This window comes from Erpetoichthys calabaricus, chromosome 10 (genome assembly GCF_900747795.2).
Source record: "Erpetoichthys calabaricus chromosome 10, fErpCal1.3, whole genome shotgun sequence".
NCBI lineage: Eukaryota > Metazoa > Chordata > Cladistia > Polypteriformes > Polypteridae > Erpetoichthys > Erpetoichthys calabaricus.
This window is the reverse complement of record NC_041403.2, coordinates 170,090,985-170,116,519: the sequence shown is the minus strand read 5'-3', so window position 1 is coordinate 170,116,519 and position 25,535 is coordinate 170,090,985. Positions and strand designations below refer to the sequence as shown.

The 25,535-nt window shown below is 49.8% G+C and overlaps 2 protein-coding genes across 3 annotated transcripts in view; one reads left to right on the top strand and one right to left on the bottom strand.

The window, feature by feature from the left end:
• tm2d1 (TM2 domain containing 1) overlaps positions 1-17,483 on the bottom strand; it is a 48,755-nt gene extending 31,272 nt beyond the window's left edge. Inside the window, exons 1-4 of the mRNA XM_028812486.2 lie at positions 17,296-17,483; positions 13,777-13,850; positions 11,164-11,272; positions 7,758-7,849 (exon numbers count right to left, since the gene is read on the bottom strand). Of these exons, the coding sequence (XP_028668319.2) occupies positions 7,758-7,849; positions 11,164-11,272; positions 13,777-13,850; positions 17,296-17,465 (445 nt within the window). The 5' untranslated portion in view covers positions 17,466-17,483. The remainder of the gene's footprint in view (positions 1-7,757; positions 7,850-11,163; positions 11,273-13,776; positions 13,851-17,295) is intronic.
• A 1,523-nt stretch (positions 17,484-19,006) lies between these two features.
• Positions 19,007-25,535, top strand: part of patj (PATJ crumbs cell polarity complex component) — a 115,742-nt gene continuing 109,213 nt past the window's right edge. Inside the window, exons 1-3 of one of the 2 annotated variants that reach the window (XM_028812482.2) lie at positions 19,007-19,127; positions 22,000-22,047; positions 23,762-23,928. In XM_028812482.2, coding sequence (XP_028668315.1) covers positions 22,026-22,047; positions 23,762-23,928 — 189 coding nt within the window. In that variant the 5' untranslated portion in view covers positions 19,007-19,127; positions 22,000-22,025. Of the gene's footprint in view, positions 19,128-21,999; positions 22,048-23,761; positions 23,929-25,535 lie in introns of those variants that run through there. The other variant, XM_051933178.1, reaches the window with a different exon arrangement.

Below are 25,535 nucleotides of genomic sequence, written 5' to 3'. Positions count from 1 at the left end.
TAAACAGGGAAGGCAGCATTAGTCACGCGTTATGTCGGGGGGGTGACGACTGGTTTTCATCATTTTAAACTTTCAGCCCATGTGCTGCTCAATGTGATTTCAATTGTCAGGACGTTAAGTACGGCGCCTTGGCAGGACTCGTCCTCCTCACGTCAGGACGAATGGTGGGGTTGGCCTGGTGTCACCCTGTCAGCAGGTCACGGTTTTCAAAGGCGTCGTCACTTTATCCTCGAGTGCGTTTCCGGCGAGGCGCAGGTTTGACTTTACACTGGGCACAGCCAGCGCCACAGAGATACACCCCCCGCCCCACGAGTGGCAGCTTGACTCGAGACGTCTGGCACAGCGAGACCAACTCAGAGTTGAGGAAGCCATCGCAGATTCAACACGTTCTGAACACCAAATCTTACATCTGGAGATTAAGGAACGCTTACGGCACCCTAGCTGACGTCTCCTAACATTTTGAGAAACATTAAAGCGCTATTGTTTAATTACAAAAAAAGAACATTGTGTCCGTTACTAGCAGGGGTACCCAGGGTGGGGGGCAACAACCGAACTGAGAAGCAAAGTGTAGCTGGTGGTGCTCAACTGGGGAATCTGTGCAAAACATGGCAGAGAACGACTCAATGATGAGAGATCAGTGGGAGTCAGAAAACCAAAAAGGAGCAGAAATGGACGAAGACCCGAAACACACCAACACACCTTCTGGTTACTCACTTGAAATCCGCAAACTCGGACAATCAAGGGAGGCGGACGAGAATCCAGACATTACCGCTAGCAAATGCTACACAAACCGGAATACCAAGCAGGAGGAATGCACAATACTTGAAACGACTTTAAATCAAGCGGACGAAAACACACGTGTGTCAGCCTAATGGACGCCAGGATCATACGAGGCAAACACATCTGAAGAAGAAGAAGAAGTAGTAACAGTACAACAACACAACCACACTTTATATACACGATAAGATCTGAACTCTGCACTCCCATGATGCTCTGCACTTGACATCACTTTGGACAGCGGACATCAGCAGACAGCTGACGCTTTTCTTATCGCAGTACTTAAGTCTTCGTCATCGGCCGCAGTTTCAAATGGAAGGCCGCACATTCACGTGAATCGGACCGAAGTTCATCACCAACAGATCTGTTAGCCAAGACGCCCGCACTAAATCACTCAACCAAAACCGGAAGCCAGAAACACTAATACCGTCTTTAGTTTTGAACAACCTTCAGAACTCTGTGTGCTTCTGGACGTCCGTCTACAACAACATGGCAACCGTAAAGAGCAAACTGTGAAAATGTCAGCGTCCATGAAAACCAACATGACATTCCAGAAAAATGATAGAAGATGAGGCTGAAATAAAAACAAAAACAAGGAACCAAATGTATTCTCAAACACTGCTGGGCAAGTACAAAGAATAAGAGAAAATGTAAAGGAACCTTACAGGCAAGATGAGAGAGATCCAGGCTCTGAAAAGGGGGCCCAAGTCATCTCCACCCAATCAGCTTTCAAGGAGTCCGACACGTCAGCAGTGCTCACTCCTCCGAGAAGTCTCAGCATTTTCCAGAAGAACAACTGCAGGCCTCTCCAGCCTCCGTGATAAGAGGGAGACGCAGGAAACCACAGGCATCCAAGAGTAACACCAGCGCCAGGAAACCCCAGGATGAACCCCAAGAGCTTTGGGCCAACAACAGACCAGTCCGAAGTTTAACTCTTTGAGGGGCACAGGGTCCACTAGGTCTGCCATCCCCTCAAAGACCTTGCACTATTGAATTGTGTGCCTGACCAGAATATCTCTCTATTATATAAACAAATCCTGGGACGAGACGAGACTTTCTCAGAGAGACACTTTCATGTCCTCGAGACGAGACTTTGTGCCAAGAAGTTTAACCCTGGAAATAAAAGACAAAGAGAAGAAGACAAAGTAGAACGTCGTAAAGAATTCAAAAATGTTGGTGCGATACACAGGCAGAGCATGTTAGAGATAATGGAAGTAGAAAAATTCAAAAGTCTCGAAAAAAGGATAGTAAAGATTACATTAGCGCAAACAAATGTAAATTATTACTCGGTGAAATAACAGAATAGCGAAAAGAGATTGACTTAAAGTTTAAATCCAAACAATACATTCAGAGACTTGTAGATCATCTAATTTGTGTTGCCATCACGGAAAAGTCGTGTTTCTGCCCAATAAAGAGGCGTATCCACGAGAATTAAAAGTTTGGTTATTTAGTGAAAGTGAAATCCACAAACGCAAGCGGAAGAGAAGTGGCTGGCATGCAGTGCAGGACGGGGGGGTTGGCGAGCGAAGCCCCCTAGTTCTCAAGATGAATGTCCCGTCTTCTGTCCTGCAGCAGGGCGACGAGTCAAATGACAAACGGCAAGTCCACGACTGAATGGCTCAGAAGCTCTGGAGTGGCAGAGTCAAAGCCTTGAGGGGACCCGAAACGAGCAGCTGGCGCATGCAAACCTACCAATGCGCCTGAAATAGAGAAGAGGAAGGAGTGGGCAAAAAATCCTCAGCTGCAACGGGAAAGACTGAAGTCAAATAGAGAAAGCGCTTTGTTGTGATTACTGCTGCTAAAGGTGCTGCAGCTGAGCACTGAAACTACAGGGGCATTTACTTTTTCACACTTTGCTCCTTGAGTAATGAAAGTCCCAATTTAAAAACTGCATTGCGTCTTCACTCACTCAGGCTCCCTCCCCGAGGTCACTCGGCATGTGGACATTAGAAGAGGGCAAACACTTCTTCACAGAACAAGATGATGCAGATGCCCATCCTCACTGGCCTGCACCATGGCATGTAACCCAAAGCCTTGGCCATTCATGTGGGCCTTTAACCAATGGCCAGACAGAGGTGGGTGGGCACATAAACAGAGATCTGTTTAACTCTGAGAGGGCGAGATGGGCAAAGCGGCTTCTGACAAACTTGCAAAACTACTGTGGGTGAAGTGGGCTGAGCTGGCGAATATGAAGCACTACACTTTACTTTTCAAAAATGAAATGCAAATCTCATCAACAATTCAAGCATCCGCTCTACCGAGTGTCGACGTGGCTGGACATCAGACTCCTACCGAGTGAGCACAAGCTGGCCGTGCCCACTTATGGCACAATCTGGACATCCTGGTGAAGGCCAGCAGAGTACAATGAACTGTGAGGTGGCAGCCCAGGCCACCCATCCAGCAAGCACCCACCCCAGTAAAACAATAGAAGAGGGACGTCAGCCTATAAAGGCGGTGGCTCCGAGGTGACAATCGGAAGGTAATCGCCACTCCGTTGGGCCCTTACCCTGCCACTGCTCCGTCCTGTGTGTGACGCTAATCTGCAGGCAGCTTATGGGGAACACCTGAGAGTTGGTGGCAGGATTGGCACACCAGCCACTGTAAAACACACCTCACCCTGTCCCAGCATGGTGCGGAGGTGTCACCCGCTGCACTCGCATCCCAATCTGGGAGTCTGTCGTGAGGTAATCAGCGCGTCCTCCTCCTATAAAAACTTTTTAAATTTACTGCCAAGCTTTTTGAGTGACAGCCTGCTCATTAAGTAAATTTGAGTAAACTTCAATTAATAACCCAATGGCTGGCACTGGTGGAGGGGCGTGGGAGGGCATGGCAGGTAGGAGCGGATTTCAACTTCAAAACCTTTGATGTGTCGACATCTGCTGGCCAGATGGCTCCAGTGTGTGTGCGAGTGCCGCGGAGCCCCTCCGTACTCCATGTGACGCAGCCAAGACACCACATCTGCAACGAACAAGGGGGCGGAGATGGAGACAGCCAGCCGGGCACACGACACCCGACGCATGGGGTCAACGGGCGCAGGCCCAGCTGGGGTCAGGCGGTGACGATGTGACAACATAAAAAGGTCACCAGTTTGCTTTTTCTATTTGGTCTCGATGTCCGAGTGGGTTGTGCGTCTTTCGTTTTGGTTGCAGTTTCGACCTCTAACACATCTGGACCGTCCCCAGTACCACTGGCCACTTGGTAACTGGTAGACACTGGGAGCCACGCATGTCATTCAAACATAAAAGTCTTTTGTTTGGAGTGCAGTGTCACTACAGCCCAGGCCTCATCCACAGCCCATGGGAGTTCTCGCTAATTCTTTTTTAATTTCCCCTTATTTTTCTGATTTCTGCCTGTGTGCTTTGATTGGATTACTATTTTGTTGACTGATAATTTTGTATTTATGAACAAGTCACACCATCACTGTCTGAATTACAGAATAGAGACAATCACAAAAGCAGCCAAAAGGAGTTTACTGAAACGCAGGACAACAATCCGGAAACCAAACGAGACCTCCAGCTTGACGTGCACAGAAATCCAAAGGATGCGAAAGAAGAAGAGTCACAGCCCCCCTACCGAGGCACACAGAGCAGGGCAGGGCACCACAAAGACTACCAGGGCACGGGGGGGCACAACGTCCAGAGAGCAGAGTCTCAGGCACAGGCCTCAAAAGGCAGCCAAGAATGGAGAAGGCCCACTAGGCCTCCTGATGGGAATCCCACTGAACATCAGTTGAGACCACCAAACCGGAGAGGACTGGAGCAGAGTGGGCCGGGCGACCAGCCCACCGAGAGCCACAGAAAAAGCTCGACGGCAGTGATGGCGTCCAAAGGCCGGCTATGAAATATCTGGTGAAGGACACAAGGCTTTTGTCTGCGCCTTTTTATCATTCAAAAGAAAAAATTCCAAATCAAAAGCAAATTTTCTACTCCATTAAATGTCAAAGAATGAATGGTGGATAGCAAAAGTAACGGAGCTGTTATTAAACGTTAAAGACATCGAGAGCTACATCTCCACAACAACAAACGCTTCACACGTCAGGTGAACATCAAACAAACAAAATGGCCGCAAGCGCCGATCACACAGGAGGAAGGCGAGGCGGAGGACATCGTTGGGGTCGCCCAACAGCCCCTGGCATTCTCTGGCTCTCCTCAACTCCTTCATTAAAGAGCCATCAATAACAAATCAAATCACTTTCCTAATAATTGTTCAATATATTATTAAAGTTGAATAAGTCGGACTCTGCAGCTGCCTGAATAAAAGGTAAAGTACCACCTCCGGTTAGCGGAAAGAGCTCACAAGTCAATAGAAGTCTACATGTCGTACCTCATATTTGTAGGACCTCAGTGAAGGTGTACTCAGGTCATCGCGTTCTCACACACACACTTCAAAAAAGGGAGGTCCAAAACATCGAGATTCATCAAAATCTCAAAATGGAATTTTAGACAATTACAAGAAAGTTAAAAAATAATAATAATAATAATCTGTAACTTGGCACCCAGACCACAAATCCTAAACTGAACACCGGACACAAACACATGCCAAGGATTGCTGGCCGGCCAGAACTTGCTCAACAGTTGGGGGGGAATCCACAATTTTGGACATCTAAGAGGTACGCAACGCTGCCCTTTAATCACCGTCTTAATGTTGATGTCACGTGTCACCAGATTCTGACTGTCCCTGCATAGCAACAGCTGAGCCACCATAAGTAATGCCTGAGCAAAATGGCAAAGGGCGGCACCAGAGGGCACAAAACCCTACATTACACTCACCCCCTGTGACAGAACCCATTTTATTGGTGTACTTTGTTATCAGGACTCCGTTTCCGAGGTCCGTCGTCACTTTGATTCGCTTAGAAAGTTTTATTTCCCTCCTGTCTTACTGTCCGTGTTTATGTGCTCCATTTTGGGTGCCATCGCCAAGCGACCCCATCATAGCGGTTTGTGCGATGCTCAGATTCCCACCACTGAATAGCAGCCATTTGTTGATTTTTATTGCTGGGACCCGACCGACACACACACACACACACACACACACACACACACACACAATACTTACACAGAGTGACACACAAAGACGCTCAAAACAAGTTAATATATTAACCAAATAAAGGAGGGTAAAAAACGAACAGCTCACCCAAAAGCCCACCCAATTTTCCCAATTGTGAGAACTACTTAACTAACTCTGAACAAACGAAACCCAAACTGTCCACAAACTGCAGATGCAAGCGAGGATGAGGACGGTCAAGTGACTGTTACGTAAGGTCCAGTAGAACTGCAGTCGTCGTGATTGGAAGTGCTCCTCAGATGAAGGCGTAGCCAACGAGGGCACACAGTAAATTTAACAAGGCTGTAACCCAAGGTGGTGGTGTTTGTAACCTAATGGAGGGTGACAGGTTCAAACAATTAAGACAGATGACTGCCACCCTGCCACTGGCTTCTTATTATGGCTCACTTTGACGACTTCATGGCGAAGTACACCCAAGGGCTGCTGGGATTTGCAGTCCATTCAATTAAACATGGGCTTGGTTTCTGTGTAAACTCTGTTGGTGGAAAAACAAAGTCTTGGAGAATGACTAGTGAAGTTACTTTAGAAAGAAAAGCGAGTCAACTTGGCCTTCCTTTTCCCTGACTTGTGATTCTCATTTGGCCCTTTAGATTGCCAGGTGCCTGGTGATTCTCGATTCCTTCATTTTGTACCCTTGCCTGTCTGTCTGGCCGGCCTACGTGTCAACTCCTCACCTTTTATTCAAAAGATCACAAAAAGATCCTCAGATACTTTGGCGTCTCTGGAGATGGTCGCTGTTAAAAGCCCAAGGAAAATTCCAGAGGACGTTAACATATCGATCGCCACAGTAACATTAATTAATTTGTTCCTGACGTTAATGTAAAATCAGGATGAGGTTATAACGTATCATATATGAATTTTGTTATTGAGTAAAACTTTAATACAGCTATGCAAAAATCTGAGAAACAGAAAAAAAAAAAAAAAAAAAAAAGAGGATAAAAACGGACAAATGTGCCAAAACTAAGGACAGAAGAGAACCCCCCGTACACAACACAGCATGGGGGACGACTAATGAAGATTCCTCCCTGGCCTCGAACAGCCTTGCAATCCCAGAACCTCTTCTGGGGTCCCCGACTCGCCTGAATTGGCCGCTCCCACCCGACCTGCCGTACTGAATTCCTCTTTTCTTTGTGCCTTCAAGATCTCCAAGATGGGGTTCCATGTCACAAATAACACAAACCTGAAGTGGGCACTTTAAAGCACACAAAGGCATCTGCCCAAGATGGACGTGTGAACGACGGTTGAAAATCTGGCAGCAGCCTGCTCAAAGAGCTCAACCTGAAACAGCGTGAAAAAGACTCGCCAGTGCAGCCCTGGCCCTGCGTGGTACCGCCAGCCTTCAAAACGGCACAGAAACGCGAGGCCAGACAGGGAAGTCGCATTAAAGCCGCTTCAGTGGACTCCAGAAAGAAACAAAGCCGCCAGCCATGGGCCTCTTTGACGAGCACGTGCCTTGAAAAGACACAAAAGCGGAGCCAACTGGCAAAAACGCTCACACCTGACAGATTCTCTCAAGAGAGGCAAATGTTTTCATTCCTTAAGTGGACGGCACTTCATTTTCCTTTTATTCTCCTCCTTCTCCTTACAATTTGGCAACACAGCCCAGCACAATCAAAGGAGAATCCAAGCGACCACCTTGAAAAACTGACATTTTATTAGCTGTGTGCTGCCAGTTGAGTTAAGACCACCCAACAAGGAGGCACCCTGGCCAGGGACTGATTTTCTACTGGCATTACTGCTACATTTCAGAAATATGTGAGGGGGCTTTGAACCTAAAAACACATTTACATGAGATGCCTGAACCCTGCTGATTACACACCACAACTGATCAGACATTCAAACACTGAAGATACGCCAGCGTGCGCGCACACACACAGTATCTAATGACTAAAAAAATAAACTGCCATTCTACTCACCCAAAGCCGGGTACCCGAGGTAAAAGCGGTCTGCTCCAAGCCAGCCAAGAAAGAGCGATAAAGCCACCGCCACTTTGTACGAGTAGCCATTCCTAAGGGAAGAAATCACACAGAAAATGATCATCGGCCCACCAGCAAATCTGTAGCCCTTTAAGACAACGGGCAGGGCCTGGGGATGCCACAACACCAAGGTTCAAGTGGGCACGAGGCCTGCCACTCACTGATCTGGCCCAGATTCCAGAACTTAAAGATAACAACTTGGCGATTGTCTAAACACAGACACACATCATTGAACACAAGTGTGTGTGTGTGTGTGTGGAAACAAAAAAAGGCCTACTGATGCCAGAAAACGCTTTAAGCCTAAAATCTCCATAAGAAAAAAAAGAGGGAAAACCACCAAAACCCCTGGCCCAAGTAAACAAAACCTTTACATTTACACTTCACGAACTTAATAAAGAAAACGTCCAAAACAGTCACTACACAATAAGGCTTATAGATCAGCAAAAGAAACGAAAATACAAAAGGAACTCCAAACGACGACAAGTCCTGTTCACAACCGGCACCCTGGAGTCGTGCTGGAGAGGACGCTGGGATTTGGCGTGCAGAGCCAACGGAGGACCTGTCAGGTGCCCGTGTCCCACATGGATGTCTAGCTGGGACAGCTTTCTCTTCTCTCCTGGTCAGGTCCTGTTTCAGCATCAGACACCTTGGCATCAAATCTTCACCTTCTTGCAGATCTGCTGCATGTCCTTCGCTTGGTGAAATAAAACCAGACTGCTGTGTTCCTTGAGAAGACCATTTTGTTCTGAATTGAACTTCATGAATGCCAGGTCTGTGAAACCCCAGGAAAGACAACCGACCTGCTTAACTGGGAAGAGCGGCGGCTTTAGCTGGGCTAACACAATGACCATGGCTTCTCACCAGTAGGCCGATGATGTCAGAAGTGAACAATAAATCCATTATTATAAGCAGTAATGGACATTTGTAACATTGGGAATGTGCTGGCTGTGTGCCGAGATCAATTTAATGGAGCCTTAATTTAAATAAAAAACAAAAAATATACCTGCTACTATCAAAAAAAAAAAACTGAACATTTCTGGGTGATTCCAAGCTTTTGCACATTACTGTACACGAGTTACATATGGCATACTGAACGTGTACACAAACACACCAGGTAATTATGTTTGATACTCTGTGTGTGCGACACGGCAGGGGCTTCCATTTCCGGCCCACTTTAACACAGCGGGTACTCAAATGAGGCCTGCGAGGTCGACAGGCCACCCATAGACGCGACTGTGCCCTGTAAAAGGGTCAATGTGTGCCCAGGGCCGCTCCCGCCTCGTGTTCATTGCTGTGCCGAGTGCTTCAACCTGTAAACAAGCAAACCTATGGAATGTGCGTGGAATGGGGGGCTAAGGGGCCGTCTCTGTTGAAGAAACTTAAATTAACCCTTTAACTCATATAACACAGATGTTATTCAAAGAGGTGCATCTGTCCAGCGTCTTCAGGCTTGCAGATGCCTCTCTAGGAAGCACCCTCAATATATTCCATGATTCACCTTTTAAGTAAACGTACGTGACTATAATCTGCACGTTATCCGCTATTCACATCCATGGAAGGTGTCTGCACAAAGCACGGTTGGCACATCTGGGTGTACAAACCTCACGCCTGGTGTGCCCCTGAGGCGCAGATACTCGCCGGAGCCCTGAAAGCCTTTGGATTCCATCAACAAAGTGAACTGGAGATCAAGATGTTTGCGGGTGCCTTCCCCACAAACAGAGGGCATGCATCCTGTGCCCCACCACCCGATATCCATGGGTTATTTTAACGGCTCTGCGTGCTATGCTTGCTTGATCAGCCATATTGTGTGTCACGGCATTTCAGTTTTGTTTTGTTTCTTCTCTCAGACTGAAATATGGCCAAGTGTGACATGGTAGAATAAGCGAGGCTGGCTGCATAAATAAAAAAAACATATACACTTAAAACGTTTTTAAATCTAAAACCCCAAGCTGCTCAGGGTGCATTATGAAGCGCTACATTAGTCTAAAATACATCTCAGGGGTCGGGCTTCTGCCACTGAGTCACAGGAGAGATGTTGCTGGTGGGCCCAGTTGTGTTCACAGCATGAAACAGTGGCAGGTAAGCCAACTAAAAGGTGCCACGTCTGCCTCACAGGTGCCACCGTAAATGAGTTCCAGGCATGCCCAACAGGTGGCGTTGCAGTTTGTGACACTGTTAACAAAAAGCCTCCCCCAGAACCCCCTGCTGGCTGGTAATCAAAGGTGCCTCTCCACTGCGTCACAGGCATCTTTTACAGGACGTCTTCATCAGCACATGAGGTCTGCTCCTTTTATAGAGAGCCAGCTGGTCCAGTCCACAAATACTGGGGCCTACTGGTTTAGAGCCCAAACCTAAAGACCTTTCCAAGTAAGATGGACTCAACTGAATGGAACTGCTGCCCCCCCCCACCCCATGCCTACAATGTCTCTTGACACCCACAGAGGCACATGCAGCACATACCGATAGAATGCATCACATTTTTCACTCCAACAGATGGTGCATATAACTGACACTATAACCTAGTAAAGGAAATCTGAAATAGAAAAAGAGAGTAAATAAAAGGGGCTGACAGAGGTACGGACTGATTCCATCAGAGCCCAGTGAGTGGCACACTGAGGCCCGACTGCTGGGGTCTCAAACCCGAGTCCTGGAAGGCCATCATGCCCTACGTGTGGCTGTTAATGGAATCTGTTGTTTACCTGCATGATTGACTCCTGCTCTCAGTTTGCTACATCAGCTCGTCAGACTGCTTACCAGACTCAAACAACATCAGCAGTCCCTCCTCCATCTTCGTTCTCACTGTCTGTATTTTGTTCCATTTATGTTTTTCTTCATTAACTTATGATGTTAACTTGCCTGTGGCCTCAATTATATGGCATTTGATTCTCAACGGCAGTGCCAACATCGGAAATGTGCCATCTGTTGGAATGGAAAACGGCAGGCATTGTACTACTACATCGGAACTGTTAGCACTGAATACGCCTAAGAATATCTGGTTGGGGGGCTCCTCCTCTGGTAATCCCACTCACACTCTGTAAGGGTACAGCCAGGACTTTTGAATTTGCTGTTTACATTCATTTTGAATTCTTACTTATCACAGCTTTCAATTTGACACTTTTAATCTCGTGGTTGTCAATGAATGACTGGAGAGACATCGCTGGTTTGGTAAATCTGTGTCTGCCTTGTCCTCGGGGTGTTTGTATTCTAACTGAGAATTCCTCACAGCAACTTGCTGTACTGCACCCCTTTACTTGGCACAGGTGGCTGCACTAAAACACGGCATGACAGACGAGACCCCCAGAAGTGCGCTGCCCTCAACATTTAAAGCCGACGGCGGCCTACTTACACATGCCGGCACGGAACGGCCTTGTAAAATCCAACTTCTCTTCCGGAGAATGTCAGCTCTCTCCCTTCAAAGTTGCGACACGTGATATTGGGAGCAGGCAAACAGGGAACTGAAAGGAAAGCAACAAGCGCAGAGTTACTTCAGCCTGCCCAGCCGGAATGGTAATATTTGGCTTATTTAACACATTTCTTTACTTTTGGCTCCGACAACGGGCTTTAAAGTTCAGTGGGTCAAACAAAAAAAAAAACAAAAAGATTTCCCGATTCTAAGGCAGCTGCACCTGGCTTGTATTTCATGAAATCAGATTTCTTTTGTACTTTCTCTCCAAGTTTAAATCACTTTGTTTCTGAAATATCAAAAAGAACCAAAGCACTTTACATTGTCTGCTTTTACACACGTGAGCATTTCTTAAAAGGCCAAAACGGTGCCAGGCGCCTAGTATCAGCAGGAGGTCTACACGCCAGCCCAGGGCGTCGCGTTTCACCCAAGTCTGTGCCAGTCTCGTCCTGTGAGGACACACACACACACACACACGTGTCCTGACAGGCCAGGCACAGGAGTAGGCCTCCAGCTTGGTGGTCTGCCCGTCTCCTCTCTGCTATCTGGTCCTCAGTCCTTTATGTCTTGGGTGGAATCAGCAATTAACCTAACGTGTGTGACTTTATACAAACTACAACTCGTGGTCTGCCCTGGTGGCAAACGTGGACAAGAGCCCTGGTCCATCACAGTGCCAACCAAGAGTCAGTCGACAATTCAGGTAGCGGGCACTACTCTGGCAGGCCGTGATGCAGGAGTCACGAGGCCCGGACACACAAACATGTCACATAAGACAAAGATGCTGCGCTAAAACAACAAATGAACAAAAACCGAAGTCACTTGAAGCTCTTGTGGTGCTGCTTCTGGCGATGGCAGATTGTGGAGGGCCGCAGGTCTGTGCCCACTGACCACCTCTTTGAGCTGCACGGTAAGGCACAGGTGTTTATCACTTAACCAGCAGCTGCACAATACTGAGGTACAAAGGGGGCCAGCTTATCAGCGGTCATCCCTAGACGTTAATTAAACCCCGTTATTGGGGGCACAAGCCACAGAACCGGAGAGCTTCTCCAGTGTCGTCCACCACAGAAGAGAAATTCTCTGATCGTCACTTTTTACCAACTGCTTATTTGACTGACGTGGATATCAAAACGATGGACGACGTTAGCTGGTGACCAGCTGGCCAGACGGTTCTCATGACACAGAGAGAGGGGGGAAAAGGGCACAGCAGACGTGTCACTCTTAGGACATCCCGCACATGGCCCTTAACTCTGTGACGGACACTGCAGCTTCAAGAGAGGCAAGCTCAGCTATGGGACCCCCACTGGAGGAGAACATGAAGACCAAACTGATGGTGACGATGCTGCACAGCCTCTCGGTGACACACAAGCACTGAAGACTTTAAACCAACACAGTGAGCTCCTTCATACCCACAGTGCTGCACTGGCACAGCTCTCTTATTAACCAGTTTCTCTTCTCACGTCTGGGTGGTGGCTGCTGTTGTTGGCTTGAAATATTTTTGAACTTCTGTTAAAAGTGACATTCTCCTTGGGACAAATAGAGTGGTGTCTACTTAAAGTTGTGAAAGACATAGATGCATTGGCATGGCCGCCGAGAAAGCTGGTGTTCCCCTGCCCAGTCAGGAGGCCAGCCTAATAGATGGCACTGCAGCAGATGGATTCACCAAGTGTGCTGGCTGGCGAAACTCCTCCAAGTAGGGCTTTATGAAAATGAAATCCACAGACGAGGGTCCTGCCAGCCTGACCCAGGAGTGCCCCCCCACCACTCCCTGCTCTGGCATGGAAAAGCAGCACTGTGTCTCCTTCAGGCGGGGACTGCCGGCCATGTTGGTGAGGGCATCAGAGCAACTTTCAGCCAGCATAATAGGGAGAGGGAGAAGGACGTGTGTGTGTGTGTGTTTGTGTGTGAGAGAGAGACAGCAGGGTTTGGGCTGAGGGGCACCATGGACTGCAGTGGCCGTCGGGTGACTAGGTCTTTAGTATCCTAGGGTTATCTGTAAACGGAGGCAAACTTTGAACAATGGAAGTGACTGAGAGAACAAACAGCAACAAACACACACAAAAAAAAAACAAACAATCGTAACCGAGACGACCCGAGTCCGTCTGTCTGTCACCAAAGTGACCTCGTAAATCAAAGTCACCGTCAAAAGAGGGGTCTACAGTACTAACAAGACGGCGATTTCTTTTTAAATTAATCTCAAGTGAGGAAAGGTCATCATAGGCAACCGTTTGACCTCCCAGGCCACACCCCCCACAGAGCATGTGCCTTAATTAAGGGACCACCGAAACGGTGACGTCAAGAACAATTACACTGGCATCAAAAAAAAAAAACAATTTACCAGAGTCTAAAAGGAATTAAATCTACGACCTGCGCTTGTCACGTCTGTCCAGTGGTGGCCGCACAGCATTTAAAGGAGAGGCTCATGGAGGACGCTGGCCCAGGGCAGCCAAACCCACTGAACGGCCACCGCTCGTTAGACACGTCTCCATAGGCAGCATTTACTTTACCAGATGACAGACAGCACTTCTTAGTGATCGGGAGAGCATAAGAGACACTTACCGTAGGCCGTGAAGTTGGTGCAGTTCACAGGCTCCTGTGTGGCATTACTGATTTTGGGGTCTTCACATATGAATGTGTCACTGATAAGGAAAGCAAACGTTAACTCTGTCTCAGGTGAAACACACATCTGACACCCACCGAGTGTGAGGGACAGCAAAGCAAAGCCAGACACTCGACGTCCCTCAGCCCACTTCATCTCCTTCAGGTGAACCAGGCAGCGAAACAGTGTGCCACCTCAACGGGCACAGAAAAAGTAGTGAATTTAAGGGTCAGCAGATGGACACGTCTGGAATCAAGCTGGGTCAAGTACAGCGAGGCCAACCAAAGACCACAATTACCAAGCCTAAAAACACCCAGCACGCCAAGGAGAGCACCGACGATTAGGACGTTTATTCACAATGTCAGGCGCCGCACAGCACGTAATGCCAGGCACAAATGGGACTTTTGTGGACTGTGGTTTGTAGCGTCATGGTAACCAAACCACATAATGATGGCACCTATGACAGAAACAGAACACAAAACATGACGTGAAACATAAATCACTACTACAGAAAAACAAAGACGACAAACAGCCCAAAAGTTCAAGAACCGGAATGAGCCAGAACTGCACATCAAACAATATTACGAGCAGAAGAACCGTAAAGCCAATGGCCAATATGCACAGGCCCACTGGCACACGCTAAACGGCCCACCAATCACACCTACACGTCTCTGGAAGAAACCCCCACATGGAATGGCAACTCCACAATGACCGGGCACAGGCTTCAAACCCAATGCACCCCCCTGAAGAGAGGCTGGCGCCAGCAATCAGCACTTGCCAAGGTGCCGGTCTTAAAACTCAAACTGCCCTGTTTAAATTAAGCTTAGTGCATGAGGAGTCCTCACCCACCATACTCTGGAGACACTTCTCTTGTTACAGGTTTGGGAAAAGTCAGGGCCTACGTGGGCACCACGGAGCACAAGGCCAGAAAGAGCCTTGGACAGGTCCACACATACAGGGCATCCAGAAAATATTCCCAGCGCTTCATCACTGTTTCCACATTTTGTTATGTTACAGCCTTATTCCAAAATGGATTAAATTCATTTTTTTCCTCAGAATTCTACACACAACACCCCATAATGACAACGTGAAAAAAGTTTACTTGAGATTTTTGCAAATTTATTAAAAATAAAAAAACTGAGAAATCCCATGTCCATAAGTATTCACAGCCTTTGCTCAATACTTTGTCGATGCCCCTTTGGCAGCAATTCCAGCCTCAAGTCTTTTTGAATATGATGCCACAAGCTTGGCACACCTATCCTTGGCCAGTTTGGCCCATTCCTCTTTGCAGCACCTCTCAAGCTCCATCAGGTTGGATGGGAAGCGTCGGTGCACAGCCATTTTAAGATCTCTCCAGAGATGTTCAATCGGATTCAAGTCTGGGCCACTCAAGGACATTCACAGAGTTGTCCTGAAGCCACTCCTTTGATATCTTGGCTGTGTGCTTAGGGTCGTTGTCCTGCTGAAAGATGAACCGTCGCCCCAGTCTGAGGTCAAGAGCGCTCTGGAGCAGGTTTTCATCCAGGATGTCTCTGTACATTGCTGCAGTCATCTTTCCCTTTATCCTGACTAGTCTCCCAGTCCCCACAGCATGATGCTGCCACCACCATGCTTCACTGTAGGGATGGTATTGGCCTGGTGATGAGCGGTGTCTGGTTTCCTCCAAACGTGACGCCTGGCATTCACACCAAAGAGTTCAATCTTTGTCTCATCAGACCAGAGAATTTTCTTTCTCATGGTCTGAGAGTCCTTCAGGTGCCTTTTGGCAAACTCCAGGTGGGCTGCTATGTGCCTTTTACTAAGGAGTGGCTTCCGTCTGGCCACTCTACCATACAGGCCTGATTGGTGGATTGCTGCAGAGATGGTTGTCCTTCTGGAAGGTTCTCCTCTCTCCGCAGAGGATCTCTGACAGAGTGACCATCGGGTTCTTGGTCACCTCCCTGACTAAGGCCTTTCTCCCCTGATCGCTCAGTTTAGATGGCCGGCCAGCTCTAGGAAGAGTCCTGGTGGTTTCGAACTTCTTCCACTTACGGATGATGGAGGCCACTGTGCTCATTGGGACCTTAAAAGGAGCAGAAATTTTTCTGTAACCTTCCCCAGATTTGTGCCTCGAGACAATCCTGTCATGGAGGTCTACTGACAATTCCTTTGACTTCATGCTTGGTTTGTGCTCTGACATGAACTGCCAACTGTGGGACCTTCTATAGACAGGTGTGTGCCTTTCCAAATCAGGTCAGTCAACTGAATTTACTACAGGTGGACTCCAATGAAGCTGCAGAAACATCTCAAGGATGATCAGGGGAAACAGGATGAACCTGAGCTCAATTTGGAGCTTCACGGCAAAGGCTGTGAATACTTATGTACATGTGCTTTCTCAGTTTTTCTATTTTTTATAAATTTGCAAAAACCTCAAGTAAACTTTTTTTCATGTTGTCATTATGGGGTGTTGTGTGCAGAATTCTGAGGAAAAAAATGAACTTAATCCATTTTGGAATAAGGCTGTGACATAACAAAATGTTAATACTTTCCGGATGCACTGTTCCTCACCAAACTGGCACTGTTATGCCAGCTCCTTGTGGTTGAGGGGGGTCTTTGTGAGGGTACAAGAGGCCGAGGGCACAGACAGCCTCTCGTATTGCACACCCCACACAGGCTCTGGACCAGGGGATGCAAAGTGAAGCCCGGCGTGGACCCCTCTCGCAATTTGACAGTCTGTGCGTCACTCTGACTTTATTACTTCTCAGAGATTCGTACCTTTGCCCAAACTTTAAAGGCTTACTTTTTATTGCAGTCACCTTTTTAATGTTCCCCAAATGTTGAAGGCTATCAATGTGCGGTGCAGGAAATGGCCGCAAGTTACTGGAATGAAGGGGGCTGCCTCGCCAGTGGGACGCCCGCCCTCTGGACCTGCTGGAGAAGGTGGCGGAGGAGGAGAGAAAGGCGACAAACTGGTGGCCCATCCTGTCGGCGACACGCCAGCACTTTGACAAGAGGAATGCGACTGAGGCGGACTAACAAACTGAAGGGTAAAACAACAGCAATAAGGGGGGCACCCAAGTCCGATAGATGTAATGGCGCACAGTCGTGTACTCCGTTAAACAAACACAGATGGACAGAAAACCGCGGCCGGCTCCGTTCAAGGCGCTATATGAGTCGGCACCCTCGGCCTCTGTCGCCTTTTCCGTTGCTCGTCGCTCTTTTTCTCGTATTTCTGTTGTTTCTTCTCCTTTGCTGTTACAAACGCATTTTACCCGCCCAGAGAGTAAACGCCAACCCGACGGTCATAACAGACGCCACTTACATTAGCTTACTTAGCTCCTTAGATTTCCATTTTCACCTACCTGCCTGCTTTTCAAGGCGCACACGCCGGGTATTTAAAACGGCCGAGCGGCTGTAATCTCTGCGCACGGAGGCCGTAAACAAACGAGTATCCCGCACATCTCACCGCAGGCGAGCCGACCACAAAATAAAAAGGATATTGTCCCATCCGCAGCTCGTCGCACTTGTCTGCTCCGTCCACCGCACTGGGCTGAAGGGAAACGAGAAGAAAAAACAGCGAAAAAGCCCACAGCGGAGGACCGCAGGCGTTAGGAATCCTGGGGGCAGCCATGTTGGAACTCCGCCTCTGGAACAGGTGACCGCTACTCATTTCCGTCCTAAGAGCACGTGACACGCGTCTCTCTTCCGCCCGCCTTTGACGAAGTGGATGCTCGGCGCGCGCGCGGTGGGTGGGGAAGGGGGAGGAGCTGGAGGGCGTTTCTGGCCCGGTGGCTCAACGCGCAGCCGCAGACCCCGAAAGGAAAGCTCCGTGGAGCTCTGCGTGCGAGGCGCAGCCCGAGAAAGCTCATTCGGGTTAACGACTCTGGACCGACCTGCTTCGAACGAGCGCGCGAGGCAAGAAGCCCCTCCTTCGCCCGGCGTCGCTTCCTGCCTTGTGCCCAGTGCCGTCTGGGCGTCAAGTATTCCCTGTAACCACGAAGTCAATCACGACGGTCTGAAAGTGCGCGCAGTTCGTGTCCTAAGCCCACCGCTGACCTATATGGAGCTGTACCACTGGGCAGTGCCAGGAACATTTAGAGTCATCAGTTAACTTAACCCGCAGCAGAAGTGGAGCACTTGTAGGAAATTCCACAGAACACCTGGACATGGGGGGTCCAACCGATGACACTGGACCTGTGAGGCAGAAGTGCTAAGCACTGTGCCACCTTAGCAGCAATAGTAGTATTGAGATTTAAACCAGGACCGGGCACTGGATTGCTGGCAGCAGCGTACGCATAGCACCCCTGTGCCCCCCGAGTCGAATGCCGTATTAATAACATTTTGATTGATTCATTCGTTTTCCTAACCCGTTTATCCAGGGCAGGGTCACAAGGAAGCCAGCACAAAGCAGGAACAAGCCCTGGACAGATGGCCAGTCCATTGCATGGTGGCACAGATAAATACCCTTTAAGATTATCTGCAGTGTGTTTATTTCATGAGAGATACATTCGTGGTCACTGCTGGTAAAAGTAGGAGGAAAATGTTAAAAACGCTCAGGAACAGTCAAGTTCTTGTTTGCCTAAACATCTGAATAGAGGGGCAGTAGGAGGGCATGCTGGCTAGTCCTGCCACTGCACAGCTCTGGTGCCCTCTGGTCGGTTTATCTAAAGTGACTCACAATAGCAGGAGGGCCCTGGCACAAGGGTGGGTCAGAGGGGGCCAGCTGTATCTGTAACGCTGCAGTTTAATGCCAGCCACACTGTCTGGCACCTCAAAGACTGGCATGCTCGTCATAGTTTGGAGTGGTATGCCAACCAGGATCATCACCATTTACAACCAGTATACTTTTAGAAACTCAACTCTGTGAAATTCAAACTCTCGTTGGGAGTTTTAAAAAGTCCCTCTCTTGTCACCAGAGTCACTAGAAGGTCCCTTGTCCCATTTGTTTAATGTTGCTTTCTTACTGAGTCTTATCGTTTGCGGACCTGCTGAGAGTCCAGGAGTGGATCCCACGTGCCGCCAGGTTTACTTGGTTTTCTAATTAATGGGTAAAGGCTGGTTTGAGAACATTTTATCAATAAACGCTCCATGGATTACAAGTCCCGCTTGCCCACCGGGATGGGGACCGCCCACTCCCGTCGTGACGGCCCAGTGCCTTCAGTGAAAAAGCCGACGATGAATGGAAGGTCCAATTAAGCGGCCGCTAATGAGTCTCCGTCCGCCTCCTTCCGCGCGCTCCCGCACGGGCGCGCACCACCCCCCGCCTTCCGGCCACTTCCTTTTTCTCAGGTGAGCAGCGCGCTCCCGCAGCACACGCACTTCCGCCGCACAGGTAAGTAACACTCCGTGGAAAAGCCGTCCGGCGCTGAAGGGGGCTGCGAGGGAGCACGGGGTCGGGTGTAGAACTTCTGGCTGTCCGCTCCGGTCTCGGACTACTGCGCAGCTCTGCCGCCAGGATTTGGGGCTTGTCCAGCGCCCCCGGGTCGTGGCAGGCCGTTTCGGCAGCTGATCAAAGGGAGGGCGGATATCATGGGGGGGGGTGGCGACGGGAAAGACGAGGACGGAATGCCTTCGGCAAACCGCATCCATTAGGTAGCCACAGCGAGGGGTGTGGGGGAGATGTTTTAACCGGGGGGGTCGCTCAGCTCAATCAACAGGTGCAGCTCGAGGCTCTTCAACATGAAACTAGTTCGAACTGGGCGGGATTTCCGGCGTGAGAAGCCAATCACAGGGAAAGGTGCTTGTGGATGGGGCGTGGGTACGGGATTGAGTGACAAGTCCTCGTTACAGGTGGCCGTGGGCACGGACGGGACTCCGTGGGACCAGAAGCTGAGAGTGAAATGGCCAGAAGGGGGCCACGCAAGCTGCCAGTGCCCAGTTGTACTAACCAGGGTGTGCCAGTCCTGCTTTACACAGCGTGTAGCACTTGGCAGAGGGTAGAGAGCAGCAGCCCATGGGGTGCCAGACTCCGCCCTCCATTGTAAGTTACTTTGGAAGAAGGTACAAGAATAAATGAAAAATAACGTAACGTGCCAGGTATTGGCATAGCTGAGGCACAGGGGTTGAGCCCTCTCAAAACAGAGAGGCAGTGATTGATTAAAGATGAAATCACTCCGTGGGTACCTGCTTGGTATGGGCTTACCTGTGTGCCCCGTTTTGTGGTTTATGCTTTGTGTTTAACTAACTTGAATAAACTTTAAAAGGTTTGCAGTCCCTCGTGCTCCGTGTGTACCCTCGGCGATTCTCCGGTGTCCTCGTGTGTCTCAGCCTCTCAATCACATTCCTGGAAATCCAGCTTCTCGGACTGTCATTGTATGGTGCCACCCCCCCAGCTATAGATGGGCAGCCACTACCTGCTGTGACAGCATTGTCCATGGGGTCCTGAATACGTTCTGTCTTTGGTGGCACCTCAACTTGTCCACTTTGTTTTCATTAAAGTTTGAACTTTTTTGCCATCATCCTCCCCGCTGAGCCACCACAGCTAAACTGGCCAATCGGATTGCTCTGAGGGACGTGTGACACACACACATGTGACAGACTAGCAGATCTCGGTGTTCTGTGGTCTGAAACAATAATTTGAATTTGGAAGTTGCTTTGAATAAAGATTTGTGACGTCCATCTTATGTCTGCGTCTGTGGGACGTCCCCGAGCTGATGGGCTTGGCACTCATTGAGTGGATTTGCTTCTCTTTTGTGAGTTGTGTGGCCCCCTTCATGGCGGGGGCAGTGACCCTTAGGGGGCTGCATGACCTCCCAGTGTCCATGCGGTCCTGCTTTGCCTGTAAAGCCACTTGGGGCACCGCTCAGCCTACAAGGCGCTATATTAAATCAGTAGACCCGATTTGGGGGGGGGGGCATTGCCTCCTCACTCGCCTTAGAGTACAAAATGAATCGTTGATAACGCACGGAAATGTTTATTTAAAGGGTCTGGACGTGCAGTAGGGTCGTGTGGAGCTTGGACCTGTGATTGGGGGGGGGGGGGGGTATAAAGGGGGTCCAACCAGGTGCTCCATTTAATATAAAGAAAGGAAGGACAACAAAATGATTTTAAACAAAAAGTTTTGGAGGTCTCGTGTCCTGCCAGCTATGGTGGTGTATCCCACCGTGTTTCACATCTGCAGGGTGGTCTTCATCCATGAAGCCCTGCACTTATCGGATGTGGGCTCCCAATTTGAAGGACCACTTCTGGCGCCAATACTTCTTTAAATTAGTGCCCGGAGCAGGACCGGCGGGCTATTTGGATGAAAGCGGAAGTGATGCCAGGGTCCGTCTCAGGACTTGTTTTCTGGTCTGCGGGTGAAGGAGAAGCAGGAATCGGCAGGTGTGGTCCGCCAGGCTCTTAGAGTGGTAAGCATGCCTTGTTGAAGCTCAGACCCTGGTTTGATTTCTGGTGGGGTGCCATTTTAAAGGCGGGCGCACCTTCACAGTTCTTTTTTTCTTCTTTTAAGGGTGTTTCCATCGTATCTGTTTAATGGACCACTCAGAATTGGCCCAGTGCAGGGCTGGTATCCAGTCCAGGGGGTCTCTGTGACTCTTGGGGTCAGAAAGTTGATGAGTGTGTCAGTTGTGTTGGCTGGCATTCTTCTTCCTGAGTGTCATTCTCAGTTCCCTGTCTTTAATTGGGGTCCCTGGGCCTTTTCTTAGCAACTGGAGGCTGGTAGTGCAGGGCATCATTGGGGGGGGCTTCAACATGACATATGGGATACCTGTGGGCAACACACAAGGCTGGTGAGCTAGGACCAGGGTTCAAAAGCTGGCAGGAAAGAAGGCTGTGGACTTGAGAAAAAGATATGGAAGGTCAGGTACAGGAACGGCTTCGACGTTATCTTTAGGTGGGCAATTGTGTCAGACATCACCAGGCAGAGCGCAGATGCCACTTCTGCCGTCTCCACACTTTATTTCTGCTCCTTCATTTTAGTTAACAAAAAACTGGCATCTCAATAACGGAGGTCTTCCTGGTACTTGGTGTGGGTTTGGGGGGCATCGCACGATCACCTGAGTTGTTCACATTTTAATTAAGCTCTGCCTCCTCCTCGGGTCGGGGCGTCAGAGCAGACGGGCTCCGCCTCCCATCGATTGCCTCTTTCAGGTGAAGGGGGTGTGGCCTGATGGCCCTTCGCGCTGCGCTGACTGAAATGTAAATCTTCTCTTGACGTCCGCCTCGTTTTCACTGATTTTCCTTTTCCTTCTTTTTCTTTTTCCCAGGAGCTGCCCCCAGAAACAGCATTCCAATGTACGAAACGCAGCTTTCAGGTATGGCCGTCTTTGAATGCCGTGTTCGACTTTAAGTGCAGGCTAAAATGCATTGGGCGGGGGGCGACTTCTCTTCACCACAGTCGACTTTGTGGGTTGGCGGTCATGGAGAACACCAGTGTTGGTCACAGGAATACCAACACCGTGCCCCTCGACTTTACCTTTGTAGCCCCCACACCAGCATTTCATTCCTTGAAGTTTTAGACCCTGGAGCGTCCGTGCCAGACCTCAGGTCCCCAGGCCATGCCAGTTTGATGAGGCTTGTCTTGTGCCCACACTGATGTGGACGACACGGTGGTGTTGTGTCTGGAGCTGTGGCCTGTCGTGTTTCGGTGTTCGCTTTCTCTCGTCGTCTTAATATTTTCTCGTTTATTTGTAGTACATGAGAGCAAATCGTTGACTTTTGACCTCCTTAGTCTTTTCTGATTTATGATATTTGCCCGCTTTGTAATTTTGGCTCGCGCCATTCTGTCGGGCGAGCTGACTTTCGGTGATGTGACCACCTTGTGAATTCTTGCACGGGGTCACTGAATTGTCGTCTCATGAAATTGTCACATGTTTTACGGCTGAAGGTCGCTGAGCCAACCAGAAAGACGAGTTCTGAAGTGCCAGTGGCCCTCGCCTGAGGTTACCACGCCAAGTTATACGAGGGGGCACCGTTTATCTTCACAGCTTACCTGAATATCCAAAGAGGGTTTGGAGGATGGCGGCACGGTGGCGCAGTGGGTAGCGCTGCTGCCTCGCAGTTGGGAGATCTGGGGACCTGGGTTCGATTCCCGGGTCCTCCCTGCGTGGAGTTTGCATGTTCTCCCCGTGTCTGCGTGGGTTTCCTCCGGGCGCTCCAGTTTCCTCCCACAGTCCAAAGACATGCAGGTTAGGTGGATTGGCGATTCTAAATTGGCCCTAGTGTGTGCTTGGTGTGTGGGTGTGTTTGTGTGTGTTCTGCGGTGGGTTGGCACCCTGCCCAGGATTGTTTCCTGCCTTGTGCCCTGTGTTGGCTGGGATTGGCTCCAGCAGACCCCCGTGACCCTGTGTTCGGATTCAGCGGGTTGGAAAATGGATGGATGGATGGTTTGGAGGATTTAGGTGGGACGGCCCCATTTTAGAGTCTGCTGGTGGGACGGCCTGATTTCCGAGGATGTCATCTCGTTTTCGTATTTTGTGACGGCCGACTCAGAGCTCCTCCAGCTCCATTACTGACTTGTCTTCGGTGCCCTTTATTTGGTGGCCGTACTGGTAGACCCCATCCATCCACTGAGGACAAGCGGACCTCCCACCTTCTCCACGGGTGCAGCCCATTAGGTATTTTGCGAGATGTGGACGTTGTACTGATATTCTAATCCCATGGGTGGGTCCACCTTACTCGCCGCTTAGGAGTAGGGGCTTCTGTGGTGTGGTCATGCTTGGCAAAAATGGTGCCACCATCCTGAGCCGCATCGAAGAGAGGTGTTCCCCTTTACTCGTTTAATGCCCCATGTCGGAGTTTTCCTAACCCCCCAGCAGCATGCCACACGTCTTGTCAGTATCCATTTAGGACCCCTAAATCACAAAGGCGTCAAGGGGCAGGAACCCCCCTTTTCTGGGCCCCCAATCCAAGTTCCGTCATATACGCGTAGTGGGCAGGGTGAGGGTCTTTCTTGCGAAAGCGTGAGACCCTCTGAGCTCTCCCGTTGGTCTTCTCAATTCTTGTTCCTTTCATGTTTGTCGGCCTCAGAGAAACATCGGGCCCTGCAGGCTCTGGAGAGACTTGTGGCCAAACTCAAGGAGAAGGGCGATGGAGCGCACAGCGAGAAGCTCGCCAGGTTCCACGAGACCCTCAAGAGCCCGATGCTTGGACAGATCCTCACCCTTCAGCAGTCGATCAAGCAGCTCAAGGAGCAGGTGAGTCGCCTCCCTGGGTCCAGGTCTCCTGTCCGGTGGGATTTCTGCGTCTTGTTTTGCTTTTGCCTTCCCTTTGGGCTTTTCAGACACGCAGGATTTGATTTTGCCCCACCAGTGTCCTTCAGTGTCGTTCTCTACGACGTCGAGGTTCCTTCACGCCCACTGTCTCGACCAATTGGAAGTGAGCCTGGGTAGCGCCGCGTGTTGGATCAACTCTGTGTGACTTTGGCGTTTTGCTTGTTGGCCAATTCTGTTTAACAGAAACTTTGCGAGGTTTTATCTTGTCTGCCGTGTTTTGGGCGCCCATTTGTGCTTTGACAGACTTTGGGCTCGACTCTCACTTGCGTTTCATCTTCTGGTCCCCCTAGAGACGCCATGTGTCGTGTCCGGCCTTAGCAGAGCAGGTTTCAGTTCACACCTGTGGGACTGCACGCTGGCTTTGTTCTTGTCGTGCATTTCTAACTATTAAGGACCGCCATTGTTGTCGTGAATTTGCTCTGTGGGAGCTGCGATAAGAGCTGCTAGACCTTCGCCTGATTGAAGTGTGGACCAGAATCTCACACGGGACCCTCTGGCAGCACCCCCAGTACTCGCCTTCTGGGTGTTCATACAGGTAGCGCCGACCTAAGGTACTGGGGGAGCGGGTGGCCCTGACCAGTGGCCTCCTGGCCAGGTATTGTTCCTCGATCTGACCCTGCTGGGATGCCAGCCTACTCAGTTCCAAACTGGCGTCTACTGCCATCTTCCTGGCTAGGGTAAGGAACACCCTGTCTTACCCCACCTTGGCCAGAACACTCGCCCAGGTACATCGCAGTTTGCACCTTCCTGCCATGGGCACTTCATTTTCTGTGTTGGGCCTGTTGGGGTCAGGCTGCCCTGGACAGCGGGTCTCTGTGGAGGCCTTCTGGAGGTTAAGCTTCGCTTTGGGTTTTGTGAGCCGGCTGAGCGTCGGAGCTTTTAGGTGGGCTCTCCAGTTGTGTTTGTGTTTAAGGGGACAGGCCGGGCACAGGTCGCTGAGGGGGAGCCGTGTGCTTTAAGGTGTGGGGTCACCCTGCTATGTCATTGATAGGCCAAGGTCTGGTGGAGTGACATGGCCGCTCTGTAAAGGCAGACTTGACTGGTGACAGGAGCACACTGGACCTCGACTGAAGTGAAAGGCCAGCCGGGCATCTAAATCTCTGTCCCTGATGATGCAACTGATGCCCTTGTCCGAAGTGTGTTATGCCAACTTCCGCTTCACTTGTTTCTCCAGCTGGTGCTCAGGCAGGTGAGGTGACCTGCTCAGGGTCTCGCACATGGCCTGGGGGTTTGTCCAAAGACCCCTCCGCCTCACTGCGGTTTGTCCACGTGGCGCTGGCGACCGTTATGAAGTCATTTATTGTTCATTTTTTTCAAGTATCAGGAAGTCAAATGTGACGTCCATTTTGCGTTTAAAGCAGTCATTGGGCTCTTTGTGACGCCATTTTGTGAGTCCCGTTGTTAAGAGATCCTCCTGGTTGCCAGGGGCGTGGCCTCTGAGGTTACAGCATGTGATGTCATTGATGACCTTGCGGACGTCACTGCCATTTTCTAGCGAGATTCTGGTCTCGCCTTTCAGCTCTGAAGCT